General features: G+C 40.4%; 1 protein-coding gene across 2 annotated transcripts in view; it reads right to left on the bottom strand.

Annotated features, from left to right (window-relative positions):
• LOC108676246 overlaps window positions 1-26,469 on the bottom strand; it is a 53,582-nt gene that overhangs the window by 7,733 nt on the left and 19,380 nt on the right. For both annotated transcript variants that reach the window (XM_018164298.2, XM_018164299.2), the window contains 16 exons: window positions 25,340-25,491; window positions 24,830-25,100; window positions 23,395-23,526; window positions 21,876-22,037; window positions 21,449-21,521; window positions 20,226-20,359; window positions 16,921-17,118; window positions 16,159-16,287; window positions 15,551-15,712; window positions 15,297-15,430; window positions 11,923-12,067; window positions 10,069-10,194; window positions 9,074-9,156; window positions 7,533-7,692; window positions 5,864-6,011; window positions 109-257 (listed from right to left, as the gene is read on the bottom strand). In XM_018164298.2, the coding sequence (XP_018019787.1) occupies window positions 109-257; window positions 5,864-6,011; window positions 7,533-7,692; window positions 9,074-9,156; window positions 10,069-10,194; window positions 11,923-12,067; window positions 15,297-15,430; window positions 15,551-15,712; window positions 16,159-16,287; window positions 16,921-17,118; window positions 20,226-20,359; window positions 21,449-21,521; window positions 21,876-22,037; window positions 23,395-23,526; window positions 24,830-25,100; window positions 25,340-25,491 (2,358 nt within the window). The remainder of the gene's footprint in view (window positions 1-108; window positions 258-5,863; window positions 6,012-7,532; window positions 7,693-9,073; window positions 9,157-10,068; window positions 10,195-11,922; window positions 12,068-15,296; window positions 15,431-15,550; window positions 15,713-16,158; window positions 16,288-16,920; window positions 17,119-20,225; window positions 20,360-21,448; window positions 21,522-21,875; window positions 22,038-23,394; window positions 23,527-24,829; window positions 25,101-25,339; window positions 25,492-26,469) is intronic.

Here is a 26,469-nt window from a genome sequence, read left to right as displayed (position 1 = left end):
GAAGAGAAATTTCATCATTCGGCATATGAATCGGAATAAGTTGCTAAAATTACGCTATGATCACACTAGGGCTGTTATTCAATCTAATTAGAGTAGCACAGCAGTAACCTGGGCTTTGCCGGCGTCCATGTAGCGGGACCCCAAGGCCCCCAGGCATTCCATTAGGACGTCTGTGGGCGCATTGCTCAGTTCACCGTTGCTGATGTCGTCCGCGCCGCTCACCGACGCGCGATTGCATAGCGCCACGTCGCTCACAGCTACATGGCGAAGCAAAATTAGCATGTCAACCGGACAAACGGGATACTGATTATTAATATTTTTTGTATTCAAGTTGATTAATAAGCATTGAGAAGCAGTTGATTTGTTTCGACTGTTTAAGCAATACAGGCGAAGAACAAAATATAAGCAAGGTAGCTTGAAGGGAGAGAAACTATATATAATGGACGAAAGTGTAAATTATGACGATGAATAATCAGTTTATAAAAACGGAACCTCTTAGAGGATCACATGAACAGCCGATTATAATGAACAAGAATATTTCTTGTTGAAATTCAGGTTCCATTTTGGGTCTCTCAGCAGTCTATTGAAAAGCCTTTGAGGTGAATCGGGTGTTAATCGTCTACGTGCTGTATTCCGCTGCTATTTAGAAGTCTTTTTCGGAAATCCATTTCCCGATGGGTCGAATCTGTTTAATATAACCGAAAAGAACAACTGGTCAAGCTTCCTCACGATGGCGCTCGTCAGGCGCTGGTATTTGAGCGAGCCATGACCTTCTCTCGCTCAGAGAATGGCGTCGATGTATGTGCGCACACATTTGAGAGGTCAAATGGTGCGATACTGTACAAAATTTTAAGCTTACGGAGCTACGTGGTAGTGAGATAATTTCATTGTGTATGTACTGTATATGCAGAGGTGGGCAGTAGCGCGCTACATGTGGCGGCTGTTGGTAGCGGCCGCTACATTTTCAGTAGCGGTTGCGGTAGCGGTGCTACATTTAAGGCAATGTAGCGGTAGCGGTAGCGCCCGCTTCATATTTAAGTAGCGATACGAGGTTTTGCCGCTACAGCGCTGCCGCTACATTTATAAATAAAGCCTTTAGACTTTATTAATAGTATTAAATATTATTTATAAACCAGCATGATATATACATAATATAAATTACAGAATAAAACTGTACGAAAGATTTCGTTGTAATGTTGTCAACCTCAGCCTGTTACTAGTGTCATTCAGTTACTAGTGTCATATTAGAGGATAAATTTCTGTAATTGCCATAGAGCACGGCAATGTTAGAAAGGTCACAAATTACAATTTGTAATAGTAGTAATAGTTCTATTCGTCTTTAAAACTGCTGTAGTCAAAATTTTATATAATCTTGCAAAACATTAAACCGTTCGCTGGACGGAACAAGTGACGTGTAGTGAAATAACAAGTCGTTAGCAAATTACACTGGATGTTACGTGCGCATGCAGGAGGAAGTAGGAATGCATCATTTAGCGGACCCAAGCAGCTACCGAGCGGTTTAAACAGAGTTTAACGACCGAGCATCGCAGTACAACAATCGAGCGTGGACACGTAACCGAAGACAGGCAAAAAATATAACCATCGTTCAACCAGGTAGTAGTTCGAGGATGCACGTAATCGGCTCAAGTTTTTTTAGAATGAGCAGTAAATAATATGCCTCAAGGTAGTTAAAATATTGAATAGCTGGTATTACGCTCATCAGTATAGTCCCTGTTAAAATTCAGACGCAGCTGTCGGTCGGGTTTCGATTGCCACTCTCGGATTAGAGATGAATCATAAATGGCCTCGTCCCCCATTCAGCCGCCCAATAGGGGCTATTTTGGGTAGTTCCATGGGAAAAAATATAAGGGTATAATTGCACTCGAAATCAGCGGCTGGTTAGGCCACCATTGGCTTACCCTGATCAGTAGCTGGCATGAGTTCTAAGCGCGAGCGTGACAAGCCCCTGCCTTTAGTTGTGACGCTGCGTGTGCATTGTGCATGGGTACGAACTTATCAGCACGCGAGATTCAACACGCGTGCAATGCGTGTCTGTCAACGCGCTTGCTATGCATGTGCATAAAAAACACGTGGGCATTGCGCTATCTTCAACGTGCTTGCGTTACTTTTACGTCAATAGGGTTGCTACTAATGCTCGCCAAAACGTGTTTTCAGCAGCGCATGCGTGAACAGCGCTATGTTCAATACACGATCTAACGCAGACATCGCGTTTCTGTTAACACGCTTGCGATGTTCGAATATGTACAACAACACGCGTGCATTGCTTATATTTCTTCTATGTCTACATATGTGCGTCGTGTTCTAGCAATAACCATGCATTTTTTTGCGGCAACACGCACGAATTACAATTACACACAAGGCTTCAAAACCCGCGCTCTCGAGGTAAGACTGATAAATATCCCCCTACTGTTTAAAGGAGGGGTTACCTGTACGGTACCTACTACCCCCTACTTCCCCCGACGCTCTGGTGTCAACTGTCGAACTGTCTGTATTTCTCTGCATTTCGCCGGGTGCGGTTGATAATTAAACATGTTTCTCATTTCTATCGTGTATCCTGGGTGTGAACTGCGATGCAAGCTATTAGAAAACGATAAAGTTTCTAAAGGCTGAACATGTTAATTTAAGAATCTTTAGAAACACAACTTCCTAAGTGCTTAATGTCCAGTGCCTCCTAAGGTTCTTTGGCGGTTCGAAAGTGGAATATCGGGAATGACGACATTCAAGAACACACCGTAGAGCTTCAAGATTTTTTGCTGAAAGATTTAACTTGGGGTTTCTTGACACGAATGTGGTATTTCAGCTACTCGTGCTCTTTTACTCGATGTTATAATTTCTGATTCACCAACCAAGACATCGTTATCGTTTTATGGACTGTGGAACCGAAAGCCTAGATTCGTCAAGTCGATTAACGTTGTGTGCGCAAGTTGATTAGCGACGTCTGGCAACCTTACCAACTGGTCGGCGGACAGCTTGCTGCTGAAGAGACGTTACTACTGGGTTAAAGAGAAATTTTGTAAGTAACTAAGTTGCACGGTTCCGTTATTGTGAACTTTATTCAAAGTAAAATCGAACTATTGTTATAAATTTGATTAAAATTGAGCCATGCATTATGATTGAGTTTTGTAGATACACTTGACTGTTGCTTGGGAATGTTGCAGGAAAACTTTGGGTTTGTGGACTGATTATGGCTTGAAAATGCCTGGCTCGGATTTAAATTGGAGAATGGTACTGACTGCCGAATTGGAAGAATAGGACTTGCTGAATGGAGATTGTTTGGTAGCGATGAATCTGGTCAGTTATCTGATCAATCTGGTCAGATAACTTGTACTGGTGAATATGAGACTAATGAGAGAATGTCTGATACTGGTTAATGTGAGAGGATGTTTTACGCGCTTGAATTTCGAGCATTTTAGGTACAAAGAATTGGGGAAAATTACATTACCGAGAATAATTTCACTATATATTAGGTACTTCATACCTGGAAACAGGAATTAGCTACTATATTTAATCTGTGCTATGTTGAAATTGTTAGAATTAAGCTTTGTAGATACAAAAGGCTGTTGTTTGCAAATATTTTGGGAGAATTTTTAGGACTGATTTAAATGATTATTGCGGGAGAATTCTTAACAGTATAATGTGAATATTTGGTGCTGGCGAATATGAGAGAATGTTCAATACTGGTTATGGATAATGTTTTGCTCAGCCGTACTTGAAATATTTTTGGTACCGACCGCTACTACTGCAATAGGTGGGAGTGTTTCGTACGGATGAATGGTAGAATGTTTCGTACATGGATGATGTGGGATAATATTGAGCAGTGTTGAATATTGGAGTATGTTGATAGTTGAGTGATATCGCATGTTGAAGAATGTTTGGTTTTTGGCTATGTGTGAGAATGCTTATTGCTGGTGAATATTGAAGATTGTTTTGCTCGGGCAATGTGAGATGATCTTGCAATTTGGCAAATATAAGATAAAGTTGTGAGTAATGTGGAAAGTTAGGGTTGGAAGTTAGTTGACAGATATTATTACCGTTTCAAACTCGTGTTTACTTGCCACTTTCTTCATTGTGCCGCGATGATACGCGCGACTCAAATGCCCTCTCCCTTCCCCCATAAAGAGGGAGAGGAGGGGGGCATTTATTTTTTAACACATTTTTCTGATTCGGCCGTGTCTGCTCCGAACGTATCAGGCACCAAATACGCGCACCCCACGATCGCCCCAAGCTCGACAAGTATTTCACAAGATTTTGTTTCGGCGCTTATTTCACTCCGGCAACCGGAACCTAAAGCGGACATAGAGCCGCTAATTTACACCGCTAGGCGAGCTTGAAGCGTCCATGTGTCAGCGGCTGACAGGAATAAAAAAATTCTTATATGGATGGAACCGTCGATCTCCTTTTGTATGATTCAATTAGGGCGTATTTCGTTCGTCCGTTAGAAATGTCAGAAATTTCCCTTAGGCGGGTTATGTAAACTAGTTTTGGAAGATAGGTAAAGTTGGCCCGTTACTTGCGTGGTAAGGGTGAGAAGAGGTTGGTGATAAAATGAATAGAGGTGGAGTTTTGTTTTTGTGCATGCATATTACATCTTTTAAATTGCCGATGCTGCCTTGCTATGGTGCCTGGAGAAGAAGTGAGATGTTTTAAGAAACATGATTTGGATGGATGTTGCACCAGAGCTTGTTGACACGGGTGACGGCCGGTGTTAATGGCGAAAATTTTGTGTAGTTCTTGTAATGTTTTCTTAGAAATAAAATCACACTAGTGTACATATGTTATAACATTTAGTGCTCTATTGTAAGATTTTTGCGCTTTTGATATAAAAATGTTTACGATATTGTTTGTAGAGATTTAAACAAATGTATGCTGATTGGAGGGATTATTTCATCCATATAATTTTTCCACTGTTTGAGTAAGGCTAGCGATTCTTGTCTTAAAATTTTAAAGATGTCTTGTTCCTACTGATTATGAATTTTACTGTAAAGATGAGGGTGCATTTGAAGTGCGGCGTTTCAGTGTGGTACTATCCAGCTGTTGTACTATTTCTTTATGAAACGGAGAGTGTATTGGCAGCAGTAGTAAAATATCGTTTCATACGAAGCCCTGCTTGTTTTTCCCCCACCCAAACCAACCCCACACACCTACAGTATATTCAACCTATTCATGCACCATGAGCCTTTTTACAATTCATGCATCATGCGCTTTTTTTCTTCCTTTTAACATTTCCACAATATACTATTGGTACTGCAAGAAAAACAAATATTATCGTGTGTGTAGATGTTAAAGAGAGTGGGAGAGAAACGAACCTCTATGCGACACTGGGAGAACAATGTCTTTGGCCATTATAGTGGATGCAGATAGCGTTTTTGTGCAGATCGGGTGAAGGTTGAGCGAAATTATTTTTGAGCTTAACGAGTTCTGTTTGCTAGACATTGCCGATTTTTATGATCAAATCACAGGGAACGGTGTATGTAGAGTTTCTTAGGTTAAATGTTTTTCAAGACATTGTTGTAGGTAGCAAGCGTGTTACAAGTGCATCTCTTTATTTAGCTTTTTTATAAATGGAGAAGTGCTCGTATGAATTTTAAGATTCCTGGGTACGTTTTCTTGTTATTCCAACATTTCATCAATTTATTTTTAAAATCATTCAGGGTACCAATGTTATTTAATTTCGAAATATGATGACGCATAATAAAAAGGTACGTGCGAGGCCAGCAGAAAACCGAACCATTTTTGTGAATGATGGACGTGGGTTCTTCTGATCGAGCAGGTGAGTTCTTCTTACAAGCCAGACATGTTTGTAAATGTAAATGAACCTAACACAATATAGGGCCTCACTAACCCCTCTTCTTCCTGCCGTTGGGGTTGTAGTTGGGGATGGTGTAAGGGTCGAGGACATCCAGAGCAGCCCAGGCCTGCACGCGTCGCACGTTTTCACGTTGCCAGACCTCGGCATCGTAGTCCCCGCCGATAAAGTTTCGACACTCCATCTGCAACGTCAAATTTACGAGCTGTGATATGGTGTTTCGAATATGCTCCAAGAAAAATTAACGCCAAAGACAAAGGAGAGTGAGAAAATCGGTTCTATAACACCAGCCTACATTTTTCGACAAGCTCTGGCCTCTGTTCACATTGTCTTCATTAATATTAGAAAAATTTCTGGATTTTATTAGTTAGTTCCTATGAATTAAGCCTTTTTTTACTTTTTTCTATTCCATAATATTCCTGTTCTATAATATATTAATAATTATTATATGAATTACATACCGGAGGTGCATGATCATTATAGCTTTCTCGCCTCCCAATTTCTCTTTCCAACCTATTGTTTATACTAGGTTAGTTCAAATGGCATTAGAATGGCTGGCCATTAACATGTAACGTTGTTCTATTGTTCTCCAAAGGACAAGATCCATATATTTAATCTTTGCTGTCGCATGGTTTTGTCTATGCCTGGCGCCGACGGAACATTATAATTATCATGGGACATCTCATGGTAAACAACCTAGGGAAAAAGCTGTGACATCCACTATTTTCGCTTTCACAGGTTCTAAATTATCTGTCATCAAGATAATATTAGAGAAGCTACTCTGTAGCTTAAGATGTACACCTCTGTACATTTCCTCTCATTTCCTTTGTAGCTGTAGATAGATGTACACTGCATAACATTTATGTATCAACATTAATTTGGAGGAATAGGTAGAAAGTGGAGGGAAAATGAAAGAGAATTAGGCAGGGACATCAAGGCTTCACCTACGTGAGAAACTGTACCTGAGTCAAGGGGAGCACAGCCGCAGGCCACAAATTTTACTCTTAAATAAGACCTGGAGCCAACGCCTAGCTTCATCATGCATTTCCTTTACTCAGCCTCAGCACTAGAAGCCGCAGACTATGCTTGAACTCCGTAATCCAGACAAGCGACACACTGCCGAAAGTTAATAGCGCCGTAAGTCTTCAGCCACTGCTTAAGCATGCTCGCTCATAAGCAGGCAGTTCCTCATCCGGCTGTACCTACTCCGGCCTAACCTCTTCTGGCCTAACCTATTCACGCTGTCCCGGCTTACAACCTTCTTGCAGCCAATGACTGGCTCTACCAGCACACTGGGGCCGCCTTTCTAACTTCTTGCAGCCAATGAGGTAAGGTTAGGTCCGCTCAGGCTTGTTTTGAGTGGAGAAAGGTTGCAGCTCGTATAGGTTAGGCCTGAAGAGGTTAGGCCAGATGAGGTTTGGCCAGACGCAGTATGGCCATGTTTACCTTTGGCAAGATCATTTGTGGCTGTGAACATCCGGCGCTATGGCTTTGAGCACTTGACTTCATAGGCCGTTATGCACTTGAGCGTTCTTACCTATGGAAAGGAATATGAACTAAGTGTGAAGAAAAGAATGGCAATGCTGGCTACCGGCATGCGCCCCGTGTCAACGTTGTACCTGCGTTTTACTGTGAAAAAAACCTAAACTTTTTAAGAAGGAATTTTATTGTAAGAAAATAAGGTTTTAATGAATTAATAAGTGACCTGGCGGGCCTCATTTTCAGGGGCGTGCTGGGCGCGGTCGGCGATGTGGCACCGACAGGACATGAGGGCCCCGCGGGGGATGCGGCTCAGCGTCCCCGACGGCAGCGTGTACAGCAGGCAACACAGTCCCGACATTTGCCGCCATGTCTGCGGGTCATCACTGGCGGAAGATGGGGAATTCAATTCATTAGGATCCAAAGAGAAAAACTAGATGAAACATTATCATAACTTGTTGGTAATGAATGATCAGACATATTTGTGTGTCGTACCTAGAAAATGATAACGCCGGTCCACACGCTCAGTTTCACACAACGATTTGTCTGCGCAGTCTTAAGTCGGAATGAAATCGTTGCAATTTTTAGCGCGTCCACACTGTGCCCACTTATCTGTGTAGTTTGCTCAGTTTTGCGCGATCTCGCTATGGAGGAGGCAGTAATTTTGTCATTGTGCCTTGTTAAAAAAGGACTGGATTATTTAGGAAATGCGAGGGATCAGAATACAAGAGAGATGGCTTGTAGATGTCATCTTCCCCAGCTCCAGATGGGATCGATTTATCAATTTTTTCATAATTATTTACGGTAAATACTCCTCAAATTATTATTAATTTTTTATCACTTTGTGCTTTCATCGATTTTTTTTGTTCCACCTTTTTATCTCGGTTTCTATATAGTCCTTAAAATTTTACTCGCCAAATGCAAGGAAAACTTTCGCATAGAGCAATAAATTCTCGAGAACATTCCTAAGGTCCGCCATTGTCGCCAGAATCATTGAAACTGAGCACACATTGAATCGGAAAACGGTGCTACCATCTACACGTTCCGACTTATCCGCGAAGGTCATCGAAATCTATGCTCTGTAGCTCAGATATCGCTGCAACTGTGCAGGCTTCCCGCCGGTTTCATAACTGCGCAGTTTTCCCGTCCTCATGCACATTTTATCTGCAACCATTTGAACTGTGCAGGCAAATCGTTGTGTAAAACTGAGCGTGTGGACCGTCCTATGCGGGTTTTGCACGTCCTTGTAAAACAGACACGTGTCAACCAGCCTGTGTAGGCTATTCGTCTACAATTCGACAATATTCATGATGATATTTCATCATCAAAGTCCTATGATAAATAGCACATCATTGACATTGCCATGCTTATTTGTTCGATGACTAAGAACCCCAAATTTACTCATCGGATGAAAAAATCTACATATTGTCCTTGAAGACAATCTATGTGTCAAGCACTCCTTTGTCATATATTTGCGTATTAAACACTTTTCTGGCCTTTAGCTCGGTCCAATATTTGTCCATCCGGCGCTGGCAAAGTCACCCATTAGACTAAAATTAGACCAACGATAGACTAAAATTAGTCTATCGTGTTTTTTTTCAACAGACCCTTTTTACCGAGCAGCTTGCCATGAATTATATGGTCAAGGTAAATATTTTATCAAAATTTTCTCACGTGACTCTCCACCGTAGCAGATTCGCCACCTTAATTCCTATCCACCAGGCACTTGCCCAGCAAGTGACTCATCCATCAGTGCTGGCCACTCACCCTTTGAACTTGGTGATCATATTACCGATGGCCGCTCTTCGTCCTCCGTCAAGACATGGCATCAGGACACTTGCCGCCAGGTTCTAGAAGTTTTAGTTTGGTGTTATTATAGGAAATAAAGAATTTATCGATAGTACTATGTTACAATTGTTCATTGCAAATGGCTCAATAATTCATTAGTTTCACTCAACTCACAATAGATAACGGCATTTTCCGCCCCCGTCCTAACGTTATCTTTTAGCACTAAGTCCATTTACAACCTCATCGTCCAAAAAAATTTTTTCAGTAGTCCACAAGCCTTAGGTAAATCATTCGCTCTACTCGCAATCATTGTCTGATAGCCGCAATTTCTTTCACAGGTTATCAGTGACTGTCACACTAAATGATGAATTAAATTAATTTCGATCACCTCAATTAACTCGAAACTCTGCCAGCTTTCCCATCCTACAAATAAATCATACAGGATGTTATTTGCCTCGGCACATCCTCAGCACAATACAACGCTAACAGTGGAAACAATCGCAAACTCATCGACAGCGCTGCCACGAAGAATCGCCCCGCTTCCCATATTAGTTTAATTAATCAAAATGCGTGCTTTCTACCGGATTTCTTGCAAAGGAGCATATTAATGTTATTAAATTACGGCGATGAACGTAGCAGGACTGTGATACGGCTGGGCTATAGACGGAAATGAGCTGCCGACTAGATAAGAGATCTTGCACCATTTATAAGATCTATTCGCCGTCTCAACGACTAACTGCAGAAAAAAGAAACACTCTTCAAAGCCGTGAAAATAACACTTGAGTCAACTCTTTTCTTTGATCATAGCATTAGAGACCAGCTCTCAATTATTCATCTTGAAGAGCCATTTCCTATACCATTCACCCCCTTCAAGCTGCATCCTTGGCCCCCAACAGACGTTGAAGACAGTTAAGGTCATACACTAAGTCCATTCTAATCCCCATACCAATATACCCTCCATTTCTCCCACTTACGTTGAAGATGCCGAGGGCGACAGGAGCTCCTTCGGAGGTCATGGAGTTCAGCAGGTCCGTGGGGAAGAATAGAAGAATTTCCCCGTACATGTTAACGTCCGCTCCCGTCAAGACGCTTGGCCGGCCCTACGGTGTCAATCGAACTCAGTATTACAAAATGTAAGGTTTGATGAAGCTTTAGGTCATTATAATAGGATTTTTGCACGAATATTTGTGAAAGATTTACACCAGCTAAGAAGGAATGTCAGCGTCTCATGACATTCAGACGATGGCCAGGACTTCAATTATATCGGGTTCTGAAAGCAGATTTCGACCTCGGCTGTAGAATATTTATTGTGTAGCAACAACATAATAAATCATATATTTCTTTAACGGTCCTTAGGCAGGTGTTCATATGCTTCTGCCTGGCTTCAATTTAGAAAGATTGTTGGCTTAAGAACATTAATATTTCTAACTTGAGCATTTCGACTGGTCCTCAACTCGTTTGCACAGGTCATTTGAAGTGTTGGGCAAGAATATCCAGCCAGAGAGGATCACTATTGCTATTTGTCCATTATTATTTGTCTGATGGGTTAACGACAGTTGATGGCGGGAATATAAGATGACAGATAACCGATGAAAATATGATATTTAACCCTTACAAAATTAGGGGACTACTTATGCTTCGGCCGAATAGTCATACACTCGGCGCAAAATTATTCTGAATCTGCTTCCCTATCAAAATTTTTAGTTGGTGGCGAGCCTGAATTAGGAACCGCCTAGGACTCGGACCGAACGTAAATCAGCTTCTCTATATGTCCGCTTTTTGGTCTACATTCCGGTCATCGAATCAGACAGCTACTAGAGCCTGGTAAGGGGACTGAAGGGATTCTGCCAAATCTTGCCCTACGCTTAGGAGACCATAAAGTCGGCCAGGAGGTTCTGACTAGTCGCTGATTGCGATCAGTTGGCCAACTGACCCAGAATGACTTTGCGCCGAGTGTAGTGACTATTCGGCCGAAGCCTAGGCGGTCCCCGAATTTTGTTAGGGTTGGCCACCCGATCGAAATCAGATTCTGGTCAGAATCTGTTATCCGACTTCATAGTCGCCTGAGAGTATGACAAGAGTTGGCCGAGCCGAGTCATATCAAATTGTATAGCAAGCTGCCCAGAGGCTACCTTTTGAACCCTGAGCCGAAGCGGACATAAATCAGAAATAGATTTCCGTGCGGTCCGAGTCCCAGGTGACCCAAATGCAGGGTCGCACACGCCGCTATATTTTGTTAGGGAAGGTGCTTCGCCAATGTTTGGCAGTTAATTTTAAAAGAAAAAAGGGTAAAACTTTTATCATCATCTGTTTAGGCAATATAAAAACTAGGCAGGCTTCATCATCCTGAAGAGACAAGCTGTGAAGCGTAAATTAATTATGAGACGAAAGTTTACCGCAATACTTGGATACTTTTCCTAATATTTCATAGCTTTTCTTAGAATACAGCACCAATCATGTGATTTGAATTAATTTTTTTTATATAACGCCAGTCTTCTATGCATGTATTCTTGAAGTAGATTAATTATTTAGGGTGATTTTTAGACAAGATACCGTTTAATTGTCGTAGATATCATATGTTACTATTTTAAGTCGACTTTATACGTTACATGTTCTACCAAAATCATTCGTGTGCCTATTTTACGGTATGGAATTTGCATGGGTGAGTTACCCAGCTGTTTAGTACATCGAAGCTTGCTTGATAACTTTGAACTATACACTTGGATGCCGACGCATCCGATGCATTCATTCAACGCACTATCAACCAAACCATCAATGGTCTAGAGCACTTGAATTTTGCCAGTTGGTGATTATTCACGTGCATTTACCTTCGCATTAAGCCCCTCTTCCACGATGGTTTGTATGTCAGACCGGCTGAGGGAGGCGTAAGTCAGCGCCATCCTCCTGTTCGCGACGAGGCGGTCCAACAGGGTTATTTTGCTGACGTCGTCCAGGCGCCGAAGTCTGTCCTGACTGGGAATAAATTTTTTTAATGTTATTAGAACTCCATTATAATGAAATAGAGAATATTATGACACTACCATGGTTGCTGTAACTGATCGTTCGGTATGGTTGTCAACAAAATGCCGGGTGAAAGCATTAAATTTGACTGCAACGAATCTTACATCTACGTTTCTCAATTAAAATTTCAGTATTTTGTTATTTTATCAGTGAGTACCTTTGGTGTATTGTCAACGCATGTAGATCAACGATCTATCGCGTATGTGTGTATTTTTTTATAAAAATCATACTTTGGAAAGGGTGAAATTGCAGTTCGCAGACACGTTAAAATAGACACTAATACTGTTATAAATTTCGAAGGTTGTTTTGATTTGATTCCTTTCACCAACGTTGAGAATATAATCTTGAGATTATTCAAAACTACTTGGTACGATCAACATTCCAAAGGAAAGAAACTAACAAGCTATTTTGGCACCACTCTAATTAGACCGTTCTGCATTCAATAGTAGAAACAAATGATAATGGCCTCAAAAAGGTCATATAGTTGAAAATGCCTTGGGATATGTTCAAGAGATATGATATGTCACGAAAAAATTGTAACGAGCTAAACATCACCGTTGGAAGGTTAGGAATGTATATTCAAAGTTTCGTTCACAAGTAATAATGTCACTAGATTGCTTTAATCGCAGATTCACTAAAAATAAAAGCGAAGAAAACACCACAAAAATTCAGCATATCTCTATTGAAAATGTTTCGGAGACCAGCTCCATCGTCAGTTCGATAAATCTAGAACACATATAAAGTCAGAAAATTAGTAAAGTTTGGAGTAAAAGAACACAGAAGGTAAAAACCTAAATTTACAGACAAAGGGCAGAATAATTGAGGAAAAATCTATCTATTCACAATTTCTAATGGATAAGAACTGTAGGCAGCATTTAAACTAGGCTTCTCTTTAAAAATATACAATTATTCCAAAATACGCAGATCGGAATCACCAGAACTATAAGCTAAAACCTTAAAGTCAGTGTCGGGCATTGGAACTGTCCGGCGTGAGTGCGCACAGCCGAATGAGGAGGGCGCGATAGTAACTGCCCAATCCTACAACTCCTCCCTTTATGCTCAGCGTTACTAGTGTAAAAGTTACGTGACGTCATCCCAACGTACGCAGATGCACATCGCGCACAAGTAAATTTATAAACTAGGGACGATCGCATGTGAGAAGGGAGGATATCTTTGTACCTAAAAACGAACCTCTTTTGAAATTATTCATCAGTAAGACACGAAGATTAATGTCCGGAAAGTATTTCATAAACAAGTTTCGTTCAAACCTGTTGTGTAGTGGAAGAAATTTCTTAGTCACTGCAAAATTCGGCCCAAATTACCATATAATTCACGAATGAAGGTGAAATGGAAAAAATTTTCACAAGCTAAACATCACCGTTAGGTCCTGATGAATACGTGTAGAAAGTTTCATCGAGCTGCGTTCATTAGCTTGGGAGGTAGTCCTTGGTCACTGAATTTGCAGATTGGCCGTGAGACCGACCGCGAGTCCGGTTGTTAATTTGTCCTAGTCCTTGAACCAATCCTCAAAGAGCATTCAAAATTCCGTTGCCAGGAAGAGTTGGAAATGTTTTTTTTTTCAACTGAGGGAGTAGACTTGGAAAAAAGAGTAGTAGACAAGCTTTATGATCTAACGCACAAGGTGATTCACGAAAACTTCCTGCTTTGTATGTCGTACCAAGCAGCCAGATGTTGTAAGAAAAGAGCAGCGAGTATTTCATATGAACGGCAGATCATGAAGTTTTGTATCCTGCCTAGTCAGTTGCCACTGTGCATTGGACAAGGGGGCAGCGTGCGTTTGCTGTCGAGGCGTAATTTTCTAATGGCCGTTCCATTATCGCTACCTCAACGAGCATTCCGTACTCAGTTCCGCATTTGTCCCCCAGGTCGGGGAAGGTCCTCAAGTCCACATTTATGGCAAGTGGAAGTGTTTTTTATGGGATTATCCTTTATCAATTGTTTACATTTACTGTCCAAGGATCTACCTATCTACCTATGACGAAAACGAAAGCCAAGCCATCGTCAATACACCAGTCAATAGGCTTCAGCAGGTTGATGGGAACATCAAAAATCGATTAACTGAATGCATTTACAATGAGGGTCGTCATTTGTCCGATGTCATCTTTAAATGTAAGCAATAGCTTCCGTGAGTTTCTGTGAATTACACTGTAAACTTCAGAATTAGAAATTTCGGGTCCCGTTGAAGCCCGTTCAAAATAACTAAGATGTCAATAAGATATAAATTCTTAAATTTTTTGTTTGTTATCCTATCGTCTGACTTTTTTCCAACTTGAAGCGGTTTCGTTTATGGATGCCTTCTAGGATAAATACAATAGTCATGCACTGATTTACCAACTTTTAGACTGGATCGGATAATGATAAAGCTCGACTTAAGTTGCTGTCAAGTCATCAACTCGGATAAGAAATAGACTTTAGGCGCTAAGGACGTCAATTTTATCCCAGGATTACTGTCTTCTGGCACCATAGCACGTCTTCCTTTGATACCAAATGTTTGTGAAACGAAGCACCAATTTTTCCCACAGGTCTGATTGAACTCGCTAATGTCTAATTACGTTGCAAGGGTTGGTCTGGTGGAATGTCGATGGATCCCAGGGGAAATTTTCTGTATAATTGGAATATTAATAATCTCGACAAGACGATTGATATTTTTTCAAATCGTCATCGACATATGGCAGACGCCAGTGACAGAGCAAACTCAGTGCAGGTGAGGATAGAGCAGGATGAGCTGCATAGGCGGTATAAGACAGGGCTTACCAGGGCAGATAAGCATAGGATAACTAGCACCGGACTGTGGCTTGCGATATTGTCTCCAAATCGGACATTTTGTCCCTTGTACCTCCACATATGCCTACTGCCGGCTCTTTGCCGGTGCTAAATTTAAATTTGGTAGTGATGATATATGGTGAAACCCAGTATGAAGGAATAATTTAACTAAATAAAATTATATATTTATTTATTTGATTGTATTTAAATTCATTTTAACCAGACCTAAAGGTTTTTAGTAGCATTCGTTGATGTTGCATCGGCGCAGTGTTATTTATAGTGCCTGCATTGTTTTAGTGTCATCAACATATTGAAGTAATGTTACCTTATGATAAATTATCAGATATTAATGCAAAATAAATTGACAAAAAAATATCAAATGATTCCAAAAAATCACCCGAAAGCGGCAGTGACGCAGATGGGCATGAGCTCGATGGCGGAGGGTGTGAGGAGCTGGAAGACCTCCTCCTCACTCTGCGTCATCATCTCCGTCGCCGAGTAGTTCACGTAGATGTTCTTGAGCACGGAACACTGCAGGCAAATAGTTATGCTTTATACTAGTACTCTCATTACTGTGCGTCCGAGTGAATACTTGTTTACGACACTTCACTGTTAGTTACGAATTATGTTATATAGAGGCGTTACACCCACCGCCTGGCGCGTAGGGAAGGTATCCTTCATGTACTCGAGCTGCTGGACGATGTCAGACGGCGGGATGTTCTTGGCGTCCTGCCCCTGCAGGAACATCGCCGCGTTGGCGTCGGCATTCATGTTCACACCATTCTTGAATGCCTTGTCCGCTGTCATCAGGCCCTGATCGTCGAAATAATATTATTGCCAGTAATAAAATAAATGTTTGTGCATATATATCAACTTACTAATAGGGAAAACAACCAGAAATTGAATGCCAATAAACCTAGTCGATTCTGCAAAATATTTAAAGTTCTGCAATATCACTGATTCTTCCTCAATTGAATCAATGACTTACAATTCAGAAAGGACTAGCGTAGTAGCGGAAATCGCAACGTGTTTGCCAAACATAACTCATGAGGTAGGACCAGTAGATTGGAAAATAATAATGTTACAAGAGTATGGTTGGTTATAATGGAGTTTGTACTTCGTGCTTTCGGTTTGAGATGGTAATATGGCTGTAGTAATAGCCATGTTGCAATAAGCAAATGCATACCTATAATTTCTTTACGAATCGCATCATAACAAGTTATACGTATTAGTAGTCAAAAATGACAATAAAAACTGACCAACTTGGATGAGGGAGGCATGCCGACGGCCGCCGGCTTCAAGCCATCCTTGTTGAGGTCCTTGTATACATTGGTGGGGATGGCCTCCTTGGCGTTACCTGAGATGCTACTCAACTGGCCCGACCCAATCTGAAGTGTTTCATTCAATTATTTTGGTTAGCTAAATGGCTTATCTAAGTACGTTTACTAAGCATATTGCGAATTTGCTGGAGATATAGTGACCTTGCTCGGTGTTTCTCCGATTTTAATTCTTGATGAACTGAGGATATAAGCAGAATGATGATATAAGTATTTATTGTGAATTTGATGATATAAGTGATGATTGCATCGTAATTCCCTGGATTGTGAATTATTGCATCGTAATCCAGGGGAATAACAGAATGCGGTCGTGAGCTTCATCAGAGGTGTTCAATGCATTTCATTATCAAGGATATCAAAGGTAACTGGTTATCACAGACATCAGCCATTTAGGTACGTATCTTGATTTTTGTAAAGTATGTTTTCCTTTTGATTAGTAACAGTCTATAATTGTAGTTCCTTAAGTAATTGACTAAAGTCGTTTTTATGGGGAATGGACGGAACCTTGATGCATAATTTTGAGCTAACTATTATGAAATTACTGTTTATACTTTAAGTTGAAGCTATTTATTTGTTCGAAGTGTCTACGAAGTATTGAAACAGAAATCTTATGAATTAGGTCATGGTATTAATTTTTTCACACAGATTTCGAACTGAATCGCTCGTTATTGAAAGCCCATTTACGCCTGATATGAGGGTGGCCATCTGTCCCGTGTTGAAGGAGGTGTTCCGTCCCAGCACGTTCATCCTGTTCTCTGAAGACATGGCATCGAGGTACCGCATGGGCGCCACGTCCAAGAGCTCGTCAGGGACATAGCTGATATCCAGCGAGCTGCCACCACCAGAGGCAACTTCGAACACTTTGTTCTTGATCAGCATCAGCTGGGGATTGCGCAACATTAATATTACATTGCCATAATATCACCATCGAACAACCCTCACATATCTTCATATTAGAATTTACTATTCATTGCCGTGACATGAACATATAATCACCTCCTGCGATATAGACCTCGTTAATATCATTGCGAAAGTATAGACATTGTTTTTAGTCGAAATTAAGAAACTTTTAGTTAATTTTGTTGGGCGTCAGTAAGATGCTGCTTATAAGTCGGGGGCGCAGCCGTGGGCCACAAATTTTACTCATAAATAAGCCCTGGAGCCAACGCCCAGCTTCACTATGCATTAACTTTACTCAGCCTCAGACCTAGAAGCCGCAGACTACGCTTGAACTCCGTAATCCAGACAAGCGACACACTGCCGAAAAATAATAGCGCCGTAGGTCTTCAGCCAATGCTTAAGCATGACCGCTCATAAGCAGGCAGTTCCTCATCCGGCTGTACCTACTCCGGCCTAATCTATTCACTCTGTCCCGGGTCACAACCTTCTAGCAGCCAATGACTGCCTCTACCAGCACACTTGGGCCGCCTCTCTAACTTCTTGCAGCCAATGAGGTAAGGTTAGGTCCGCTCAGGCTTGTTTTGGGTGGAGAAAGGTTGCAGCTCGTATAGGTTAGGCCTGAAGAGATAAGGCCAGAGGAGGTTTGGCCTGATGCAGTATGGCCATGTTCACCTTAGGCAAGTATATTTTGTGGCTGTGGACATCCGGAGCTATGGCTTTGAGCACTTGACTTCATTGGCCGTTATGCACTCTAGCATTCTTATCTATGGAAAGAAATATGAACTAAGTGTGAAGTTTGGCAAAGCTGGCCTCCGGCATGCACCCCTTAACGTCGACAGGCTAGACGGAATCTGCTCTGTCATAAATGAGATCCAACAGAGTTCGCTCTAATCTAAACGATAATACAGCAACAAATAACTCAAAACTCAGAAAAGCCAATATACGCATACATAGATCTCGCGCTGTGAATCGGGGAGCTGATGAACATTGCTCCTATGAACAAGATTGGCGTTCAAATGGTTGTTTGTTGCCACCAAGGGCCAACGTGTCTCATGAGCCAAAACGTCTTATGGGCCAAAACTTCTAACTAGACGTGTGTCGATAATTACGGTTCACGGCGGTGCGTAGCTGAACATTTATTGACAACGATTTTCAACGATTATTATACGATACCCTATTCACAGATCGCTGAGTAATTTATGAGTCACAATCCAGACATTTTTCAGAAATTTCAAAGTTTTATAGTCCTTCTTCTTGAGTCTTTTCTAAAATGTCAACTGGTTTTCGTGTTATCATTAGATGTTATTATAGCAGGAAGATCTGATATCGGAGAATAGCGAGCCTTAAATCTTAACAAACAAAAACTCTTCGAAGGTTTTAGCATTACCAAGGCTATTATCAATAACGAAATCATGAACATCATATAACAAACCTTTCAACTCTTTGGCAATAGAATCCAAACCGGGATAAAAGTAAGGAAATAAACAATAAACAGCATTCCTATCGTCACGTTCTGGAACACCCTCAGAATATTGCTTAGACAAAAATTCCTTAATATAAGTATATACCAATTGCGACGGAAATCCATTAAGTGAAAACGTACAGCGTATAAATTCAAATTCAGAATGTATAGTATGGAAAGTTGAGCAGATACGAAATCGTCAGTTTATTAACGTTTGAATACCATTTCTTTCGAAACGAAATGAACAAAAGCTAAAGAAGCTGGTGCTTAAACCGGGAAACGCCAATTTTCGGTAAACAGAGGTCTGAAAACGGGCATTTAATTTTGTTACATTGCATTCAAGAAAAGATAAACTATTGTTTGATTCAAGCTCCATTGTAAATTTGATGGACATGTGCTGGAGATTAAGATAATCAAAGAAGAGGCCTACATGAGAGGGATGCTTGAAATTAAAAAAAAAACGGTTATACCGGTTGTTTTTTATTTTACCGGTTATAGAACAGTGGCTCGAAATCGAGAGGACAATTGGCCATCCAGCTAGCCTCGTGAATACACATGAAAATGTTTGCAAAATTAGGGCCGAGAGGAAGACCCATGTCCAAACTATCAATTTGTCTATAAAATTTGCTAGCATATACACAAATTGAGTTTAAAACAGATAATTCAAGGAGATATTTTAAATAGTTGCGGTTCAAACCCATTAAACAGTCATTGACACATTTAAACAAAGAACTTAGGCAGATATCGATAGTTTCATGGAGGGGTATATTGGTAAACAAATTTTCTACATCAAATGAAGCCATAGTCAAGTTCTTAACATGAGTGAAATTCTTTGAGCGATTCACGAACATGTAAGTATTGTCTACCGTATTGGTGAGACGGTTCAAAACGGGAACTAAAAATTTAGCAAGTTTGAAGCTCGGAGTATTGTGAGCAGCAAAGATTGGGTGGAATTGGAATTTCAAAGCGGAATCTGGTTTATGAATTATGGGTAAGCCATACAACATACCAGGGCAAGAGCCAGAAGCATAAAGTTTGAATTAATTTTCAGATGAAAGTGCAGCAGAATCTTCAAGTTTTCTTAGGAAATTATTAATTTTGTACGCAATATCTTCAAAATAGTTTTAGCAATTGGATCTGTAATTTCGATAAATTTTGAAGGGTCTGTAATGAGAGTAGAAAGGCTACTGTTGTAAACGATTACGATCAGCTAATACAACGCCGTTGCCGTTATCCGGCTTACAAATGATTAGGTCTTTATTTTTGGCCAATTCATTTACATCATGCATGGGAAAATTTATTTTAAAGGCAGTTTCTTTAGATTTCACAAGATAAATCTAGTTTTATAAAGCTTTTCAAAGGATATTAAGTTGAATTAATTAATCGAATTTAGAAACTCCTTGCAAACATGTATTGAACTTGCATATTTCCGAGTGAACCAAGTCTCCTGCTTTTTCCTCTTTATTTATATAAATTAAAATTATTCTTAGAGGCTTGGCTTTTCACAGCAGAAGTTGAATTTCTATGGCAATCTTGAATGTGTCGGATTTTGATTATTATAAAACTACCATACAACTGCCACATCAACATTGCACAGCCATCACCACAAAGGAACACTAGCACCAACCTTGGACTTGGCGGTGCTGCCGACCGTGTTTTGGATGGTCGTCGAGAGTCTCCTGAAGTCATCAGCGGAGATGGAGAAGGTCCTGAGAGTGCGGTTGAGCATCAGGCCTGACGCCAGCGCCAAACGGTTCATGCCTGCGAGATACATATGGCGGTACTAATAAAGTACTTTCAATGCGTGTATCATTTAATATATCATTGTTGCGTAGACACTAATTTGAACTGTGAGTTCATATAGTAGGTCGTGAATAGAATGAAGTGAATACATATATGTACTTTTTGGAGAGCTTCAATGTATTTGAAACATGTGCTAAGTCCTGATGCACTCGCGCACAGTTTGTCAGATGAGTTTGCACTGACTCACAGTGTATGTCAAGTCCTGTTGTTAAAAAAGTGAATGATTTTTTACCAAAGTTGAGACAAAATTACTCGCGTATAATTGTCCCAATTACTCAGCTTTTCTACGCAGTTATTCCTCACTGACGATTTTACTGTTAATAATACAGTCCAGGTGGAATATACGTAATATTTACGAAGGAAACATCCAACGCTGTGTCAATGTCTGCAACCAATCAGCAACGGTCTTGCCCGAGCTGTCCGGGACGGAGCCCGGTTCGGGCTTCCTCCTCTTCAAAGTGGCCCAACACAAAAATGGTCCAACACGTAAGTGGTTTAACACAAAAGTGGTACAACACAAAAATGGTCCAACACAAAAACGGTCCAACATAAAAGCCAAAAACTCAAGCAATCAAGAAGACTGGTATCTTGAATCCACTGCTCGAAAGCACATTACACTAACATTTCAGCTAAATCTCAGGAACTTTTAGCCGAGAGAACCTTTGATAGCTCCATATATATTCTACTAACTTATGTCAATGGGACTACATCCTTGACGGTCTTTTATAACAACTTATTCTCTGATAGTTGGAGGTATTAAAATGTACCAGACTTTGCCTTCTTCTTAATTACCTCTCCAGTTGTATCGTAAAAGTCCAAGACAATCTCGAGCTCTCTGCTCTTGTGAGCTCTCGCAATGATATCCTACTACGTCAAATTTTGTCTCAAGGCAGCATCAATATAACTCACCACTGCAACATCTCTGGAATTTATCCTCATAATGACCGTTGTTTAATGTAGCTCACTTAGGTTTGTTGCGTGTCCTTCAGCACCATCACTCACCAGAGATAACTTGAATATACTTGTATACATTGCACAATCACTCACCTAGGTTACGGACTTGTTCACTGGTGAAGGGTGATGTGTAGTTGAATAGACCCTGAATGCCGTTTTCCAGCACCTAGGACGAAAACTCATATTACAACACTGGTTAAATTACGATGAGTTATGGAGTGTTTGAAGAGTTTCGGTAGAAATTTCGTAGTTTTAGGGCAAAATGACAATCTCTTAAAGGAATCTTGGATTTGGATTATTTTATTTCGAAAATTAAAGTTAATGCGAAATGACTATTTGTTATATTCGACACAAAATGAGGTACATATGACACTAATATCACCACCGGAGCCTAATCATCAGGCAAAGAACTGGTTTAAAATCAAATCAGATTCGTCATAAACAATCGAGACTGGCCCACAAGGAGAAGAACAAGCTTAGGAATTCTCAAGTCACGGCTTAGGACGCTCTACGGGCTCACCAAAGCGTCGATGCCGCCGCTCTGCAGCGCAGTGGTGGTGGATGTGTCCAGTTCGTTGCGGATGAGACGGTTGTCAGCGTCGAGCACTTCATTGGGAAGGTCGGTGGCGTACACGAACTGCATGAGGCCCGCGCTTCGCAGCGGGCTGATCACGGCCTTGATCTGCCACGCGAAGACGATGCAGCATGAATCAGTGAACAACAGTCGGAAAATTTGGTCTAGAAGAAGATGGAAATTCCGAATACGAGAAGTTTATAATCCGCAATATGCAAAGATAGAAACTTCAAAAAAGTATACTAGGTATAATAGAAACTGTAACTAATTTTTTCTGTCTTTCTTTCCCTAGTCAAGGAATAATAGGTATCAGTTCCTTAATACGTATTAATAGGTATTAAATCCAGATATTAATTAACATTGTGGTTGAGCGTCGCGAAAAAGAGACAGGTATTGTAAACTCTTTACGCTATCAATAGTCCCACATAATACCAACAACTGACTTTATCTGTATTCTACAATTCTCGAGCTGACGACTGGACCCGACAACGAAATGTTTCCTATAGAAATAGGGCGAGTTTTGGTGGAATTTGAGCTTGTTGTTTGTATTCTGAGAACTTCAATGTTTTCAATAATATGTCCCTATATCGTTTAATCACAGTAAAACTTTTCGTTCCAATTAGGGCCGCCCCAGAGGAAATGTAGCCGTCTTAGAGGTGAATTCGGTGCAGAGCGACAACGTACTGCGTTCGGCTTCAATATGTTCAATAATTTATCCCAAATCGTTTAATGTTCGTGAACTTTCAATTTTCATTCTAAAATGGGTGTCAGATCATTAAAATATCATGCGTCTACTCTGGCGTTTGACAATTAATAACGTGTAATCATTTTATTACCAAGCTTGTTTAACTTCTAGAATTTGATGGTGTGTAATTTTAGTATGCAATAAGATCTTTCACTGGCATGGACGTCTCTAAGTGCGGGATTTGTGTACATTTCAATCCACGAATAAATGAATTGCTTCGTGTTTTTCTCATTGATAATTCAGTTATAAAACCTAGATGTCACAGTTTACGCTGAAAAGGGAGGTGCCAGTTTGTCCGAGGAATGTTTTATTCATGCTTGAAATTTCTTTGCATTGTGCAATTCAAAATGCAATCCATCTCTTTTCCCAATGTATGGCAAGCTCCACTTTAAAAACTTGTACAGTTACCCGTTAATTTTTTGAAATGGCATGTGATGGATACAAAGAAAATATATGCTCTATGTTTAACGAGAATTAACCTGAATATTATTCACCTGAAATTTTAAGGGAAAGTACGAAATGGAAGAAACGCAAACATTACATGACGAGTATCTAAAATTATTCATTATACAACAAAGAAGTCGTGAATGACACACAGGGGTAAAGAACTCGAGCTGACGTATGAACGATATTCAATGATACACGAATAATGTCGTTATTAAATGACCATATTTAGAAAACGAGTAGATATTATTTCAATAAGACTCAAGAAGGACGCACCCTGTCGACTTCAGTCTGACTGACGGACGGTGGTGGGTTGTCGGTGCTGCGCCGTACGTTCTCTTTCATGAAGACCTTCTCGACAATGTAGCGGCCCAGCGACCTCACCTTGGACGCCTTACTACGCAGCATCTGCAATGTGGAAAGACACGTTATATTCAACGGCTCGTTCCAGTTCCACTTCACCATGCTCGCGTGCCTTATCTGCGTGCTACCATTACCATTCAGTTAATTAAACATCAGCTTCGGTTATTTTAATTTTGATAGCAAGCCTGATATTGAAAATATTGTATCGTTCAACTCAGCTGGATCAACTCTTACCGCTAAGTAAGTCATTGCCTTTATCTATCGATTTTGCCATTCATACAAAATCAGCAATTCTTAAGGGGCGGTATACCCTCCAGAAAAACTTCCGCATTTACTAACGGATCTTTCTGAAACTTCACACATATATGTAAAAACAAAATACAAGAACATTTTGCTCGTATGATTTTTAAAAAAATTAATAGAAAACGTGAAACTCATAGAAAACGGACAAAAAGGGGGTACTGTAGAAATCTATCTCCTCTTAAGGTTTTTGAGCTACAACATTGTAGACACATATCACTCAATGCGTAAAGACCATACCAATCGGGTAACGAAGCCTGATTTTTCATTTTTGCCTTAGTTTTTTTACACGCATTTTCCCGTTTTCTTCTCATTTTCTTCAAATTTTCCTCCCTCCCCCCATTTGGAATCCAAACTATGCACGAATCTAATTCGACTCGATAGGTATGGTCATTACAAATCGAATGGTATATGTCTCATCGCTGTAGCTTCAAAACTGTAGGAGGAGATAGGTTTGCAGTGACAATAAGTTTAAACTTTTCAGTAGAGCGCGACAAAGTCCCGCGCGCATCGCAATAGGCACTCAATGTAGTAGGGATACGAAACTAAACGTTTCTGGAGCTTGATTCCACTCAAGGATGGTGGAAGCGACTACATGCGCACCTCCTCATACAACGCCAGGCGGGTTACTGAGCTGCACCTCAGGCAAACACTGTATTTATAGTGCTGGGCAGCGAATTAGTTCCTATCTAATTTGTTGAAGAACTCCTTATCCACCCCCTTTCATGATCTGTCGTGAAAGCATAAATCAACGTACAGAGATGGCAATGGTACCGTTGGATAGGGCAGAATGTCAGCTTTAAGATGAGACTTAAACCCGAAAAAGCCAAATCCGAAAAATTTTTTCGGATTTCGGAGCCAAATCCCCCCCCCTTAAACCAACGTATTTTTCAGTAGATATTTCACTGGTTAAACAAGTTTTATCTTCTGATTATAAAATTACATTCTTTAGGCTACATCTAATCCAATGTCCATAACTGCTTATTCATTCCCATGTCTCCATCAGGTTCTTTAAAAATCGCAATAAAATTCCCCTCAATTGCCTCACCGTCAAGATTTCATCCTTTCGGGTCAACAGAACTTCAGGCTGTAGGCGAAGGAAGACAGCGTCGGGCAGGATGCTGAGGTCGGTCATCTTGGCGAAGGTGTCTCGGTCCCAGTTCCTGGGGTCGCCGTAGGTCTTCTCGATGAGCCACGCCCGCAGCGACAGCATGTACTGGGCGCGTACGGTCATTACGTCGCCCTTAGCCTCTTGCTGACTCGGGCACGATTCGGATCTGGAGCCCGAATTATCCGTGCACTGCCTCACTTCATCGTTTCTGTCAGGTATGGATATTTATCAGTTTAAACAACACAAATATAAACAAAATAGTTCAATTCACTTTCATTTCATATTTTCCTCTCAAGCACATCGACATTAATTTGAAATTCCGCGGTGTGTGTCATTCTAGTAAGGATGTCAGTTGCTAGAAACCGATTTTATCCCAGTTTTATGATAATAAAAGATGATTTTACGGTTTTGTTAACAGATTTAGGCTTCTGTTGTTCGCGCACTCACAGCCGGGTAATAGTGGGTACATCTCGTAGGTTGGTGAGCATGGAGATGGGCAGGTAGAAGAGGATGGGCTTCAGGCTAGTGATATTCGCTTCCATCCAGTCCCAGGAGTTCCCCAGCTGCTCTAGAAGCATATTCACTTCTACTCGCGAAGCCTGGCCAGGAAACAAACGATTTTTTATGTTTAAGACTTTTGTAATAAGGGAAGACAGACATATTCCAGATCCTTAGCCATCAAAACCATAATTGTTGAAACTTTGATATCAACAAGCAATGAATGATTCTATTTTTTTAGTTTGAATGAATATACTCTTCAATTAAGTGCACACGTTGGACTAGAGTTCTGATATAGCTGATGAAAGTTCCACAAAATTAGGTTCGCGCGATATTTTTATTGTGAAGTTTGACTTATTTTTGATTCAGTTCTTTAACAAATCAAGGCCTTTCTTTACTGACGTTTCCCTAAGAATTTATCGCCGTTATATAATTGAAAAAATGTCAAAGAATTAGAGTAAGCCGATGGAATGGTAAATCTATTTTTAAATGTTGAACAGTTTAAAGATATTGCCTTTTTAAATTTATTCCATGCGTGTAACGTTTAAGGCTTCTTTTTCAATTAATTAAATTGATGTTCGACTGGATTTACTGCGATCAGAAATAATATGACAGTTTTGATTGATTATTAGCTCGATTGGAGATACTCTGGTTACTTATAGTGTAAGCCTCTGAAAAATACATTGATTTGATACATTAATAATGGCATAATAAAATTTCTTAAATATTACTAGGTCCCCTAACTTGCTCTACAGTCATTCAGAATTGGTATTTTGCTTGGGTGTTTTTAACGATTTTCATCACAACATTGCAAGTGGAAAAACTTCAAAATTGTATGCTCAATTTTCTATAACCCAACCTAAACTGTATGTTTAGCATCAATTTCATCTTTGGTACTAACTTGATTTACATGCTGTAGTTTCCCAAATTGAAACTGGAAAACAATTAGTGCAAAAAAAGCTATTTATAATCATATTAACAATTTAACATTCACCATGGTTTTTGAGCTTACAACTTCATTTTTGATATTACTTTTTGCCTAGGCACATGAAAAGACACATAAAACAAATTTTAAATAA

This window comes from Hyalella azteca, unplaced genomic scaffold (assembly GCF_000764305.2).
Source record: "Hyalella azteca isolate HAZT.00-mixed unplaced genomic scaffold, Hazt_2.0.2 contig8197, whole genome shotgun sequence".
NCBI lineage: Eukaryota > Metazoa > Arthropoda > Malacostraca > Amphipoda > Hyalellidae > Hyalella > Hyalella azteca.
Note: the sequence above shows the minus strand (reverse complement) of the source record. Positions and strands in the feature narration are given on the sequence as shown.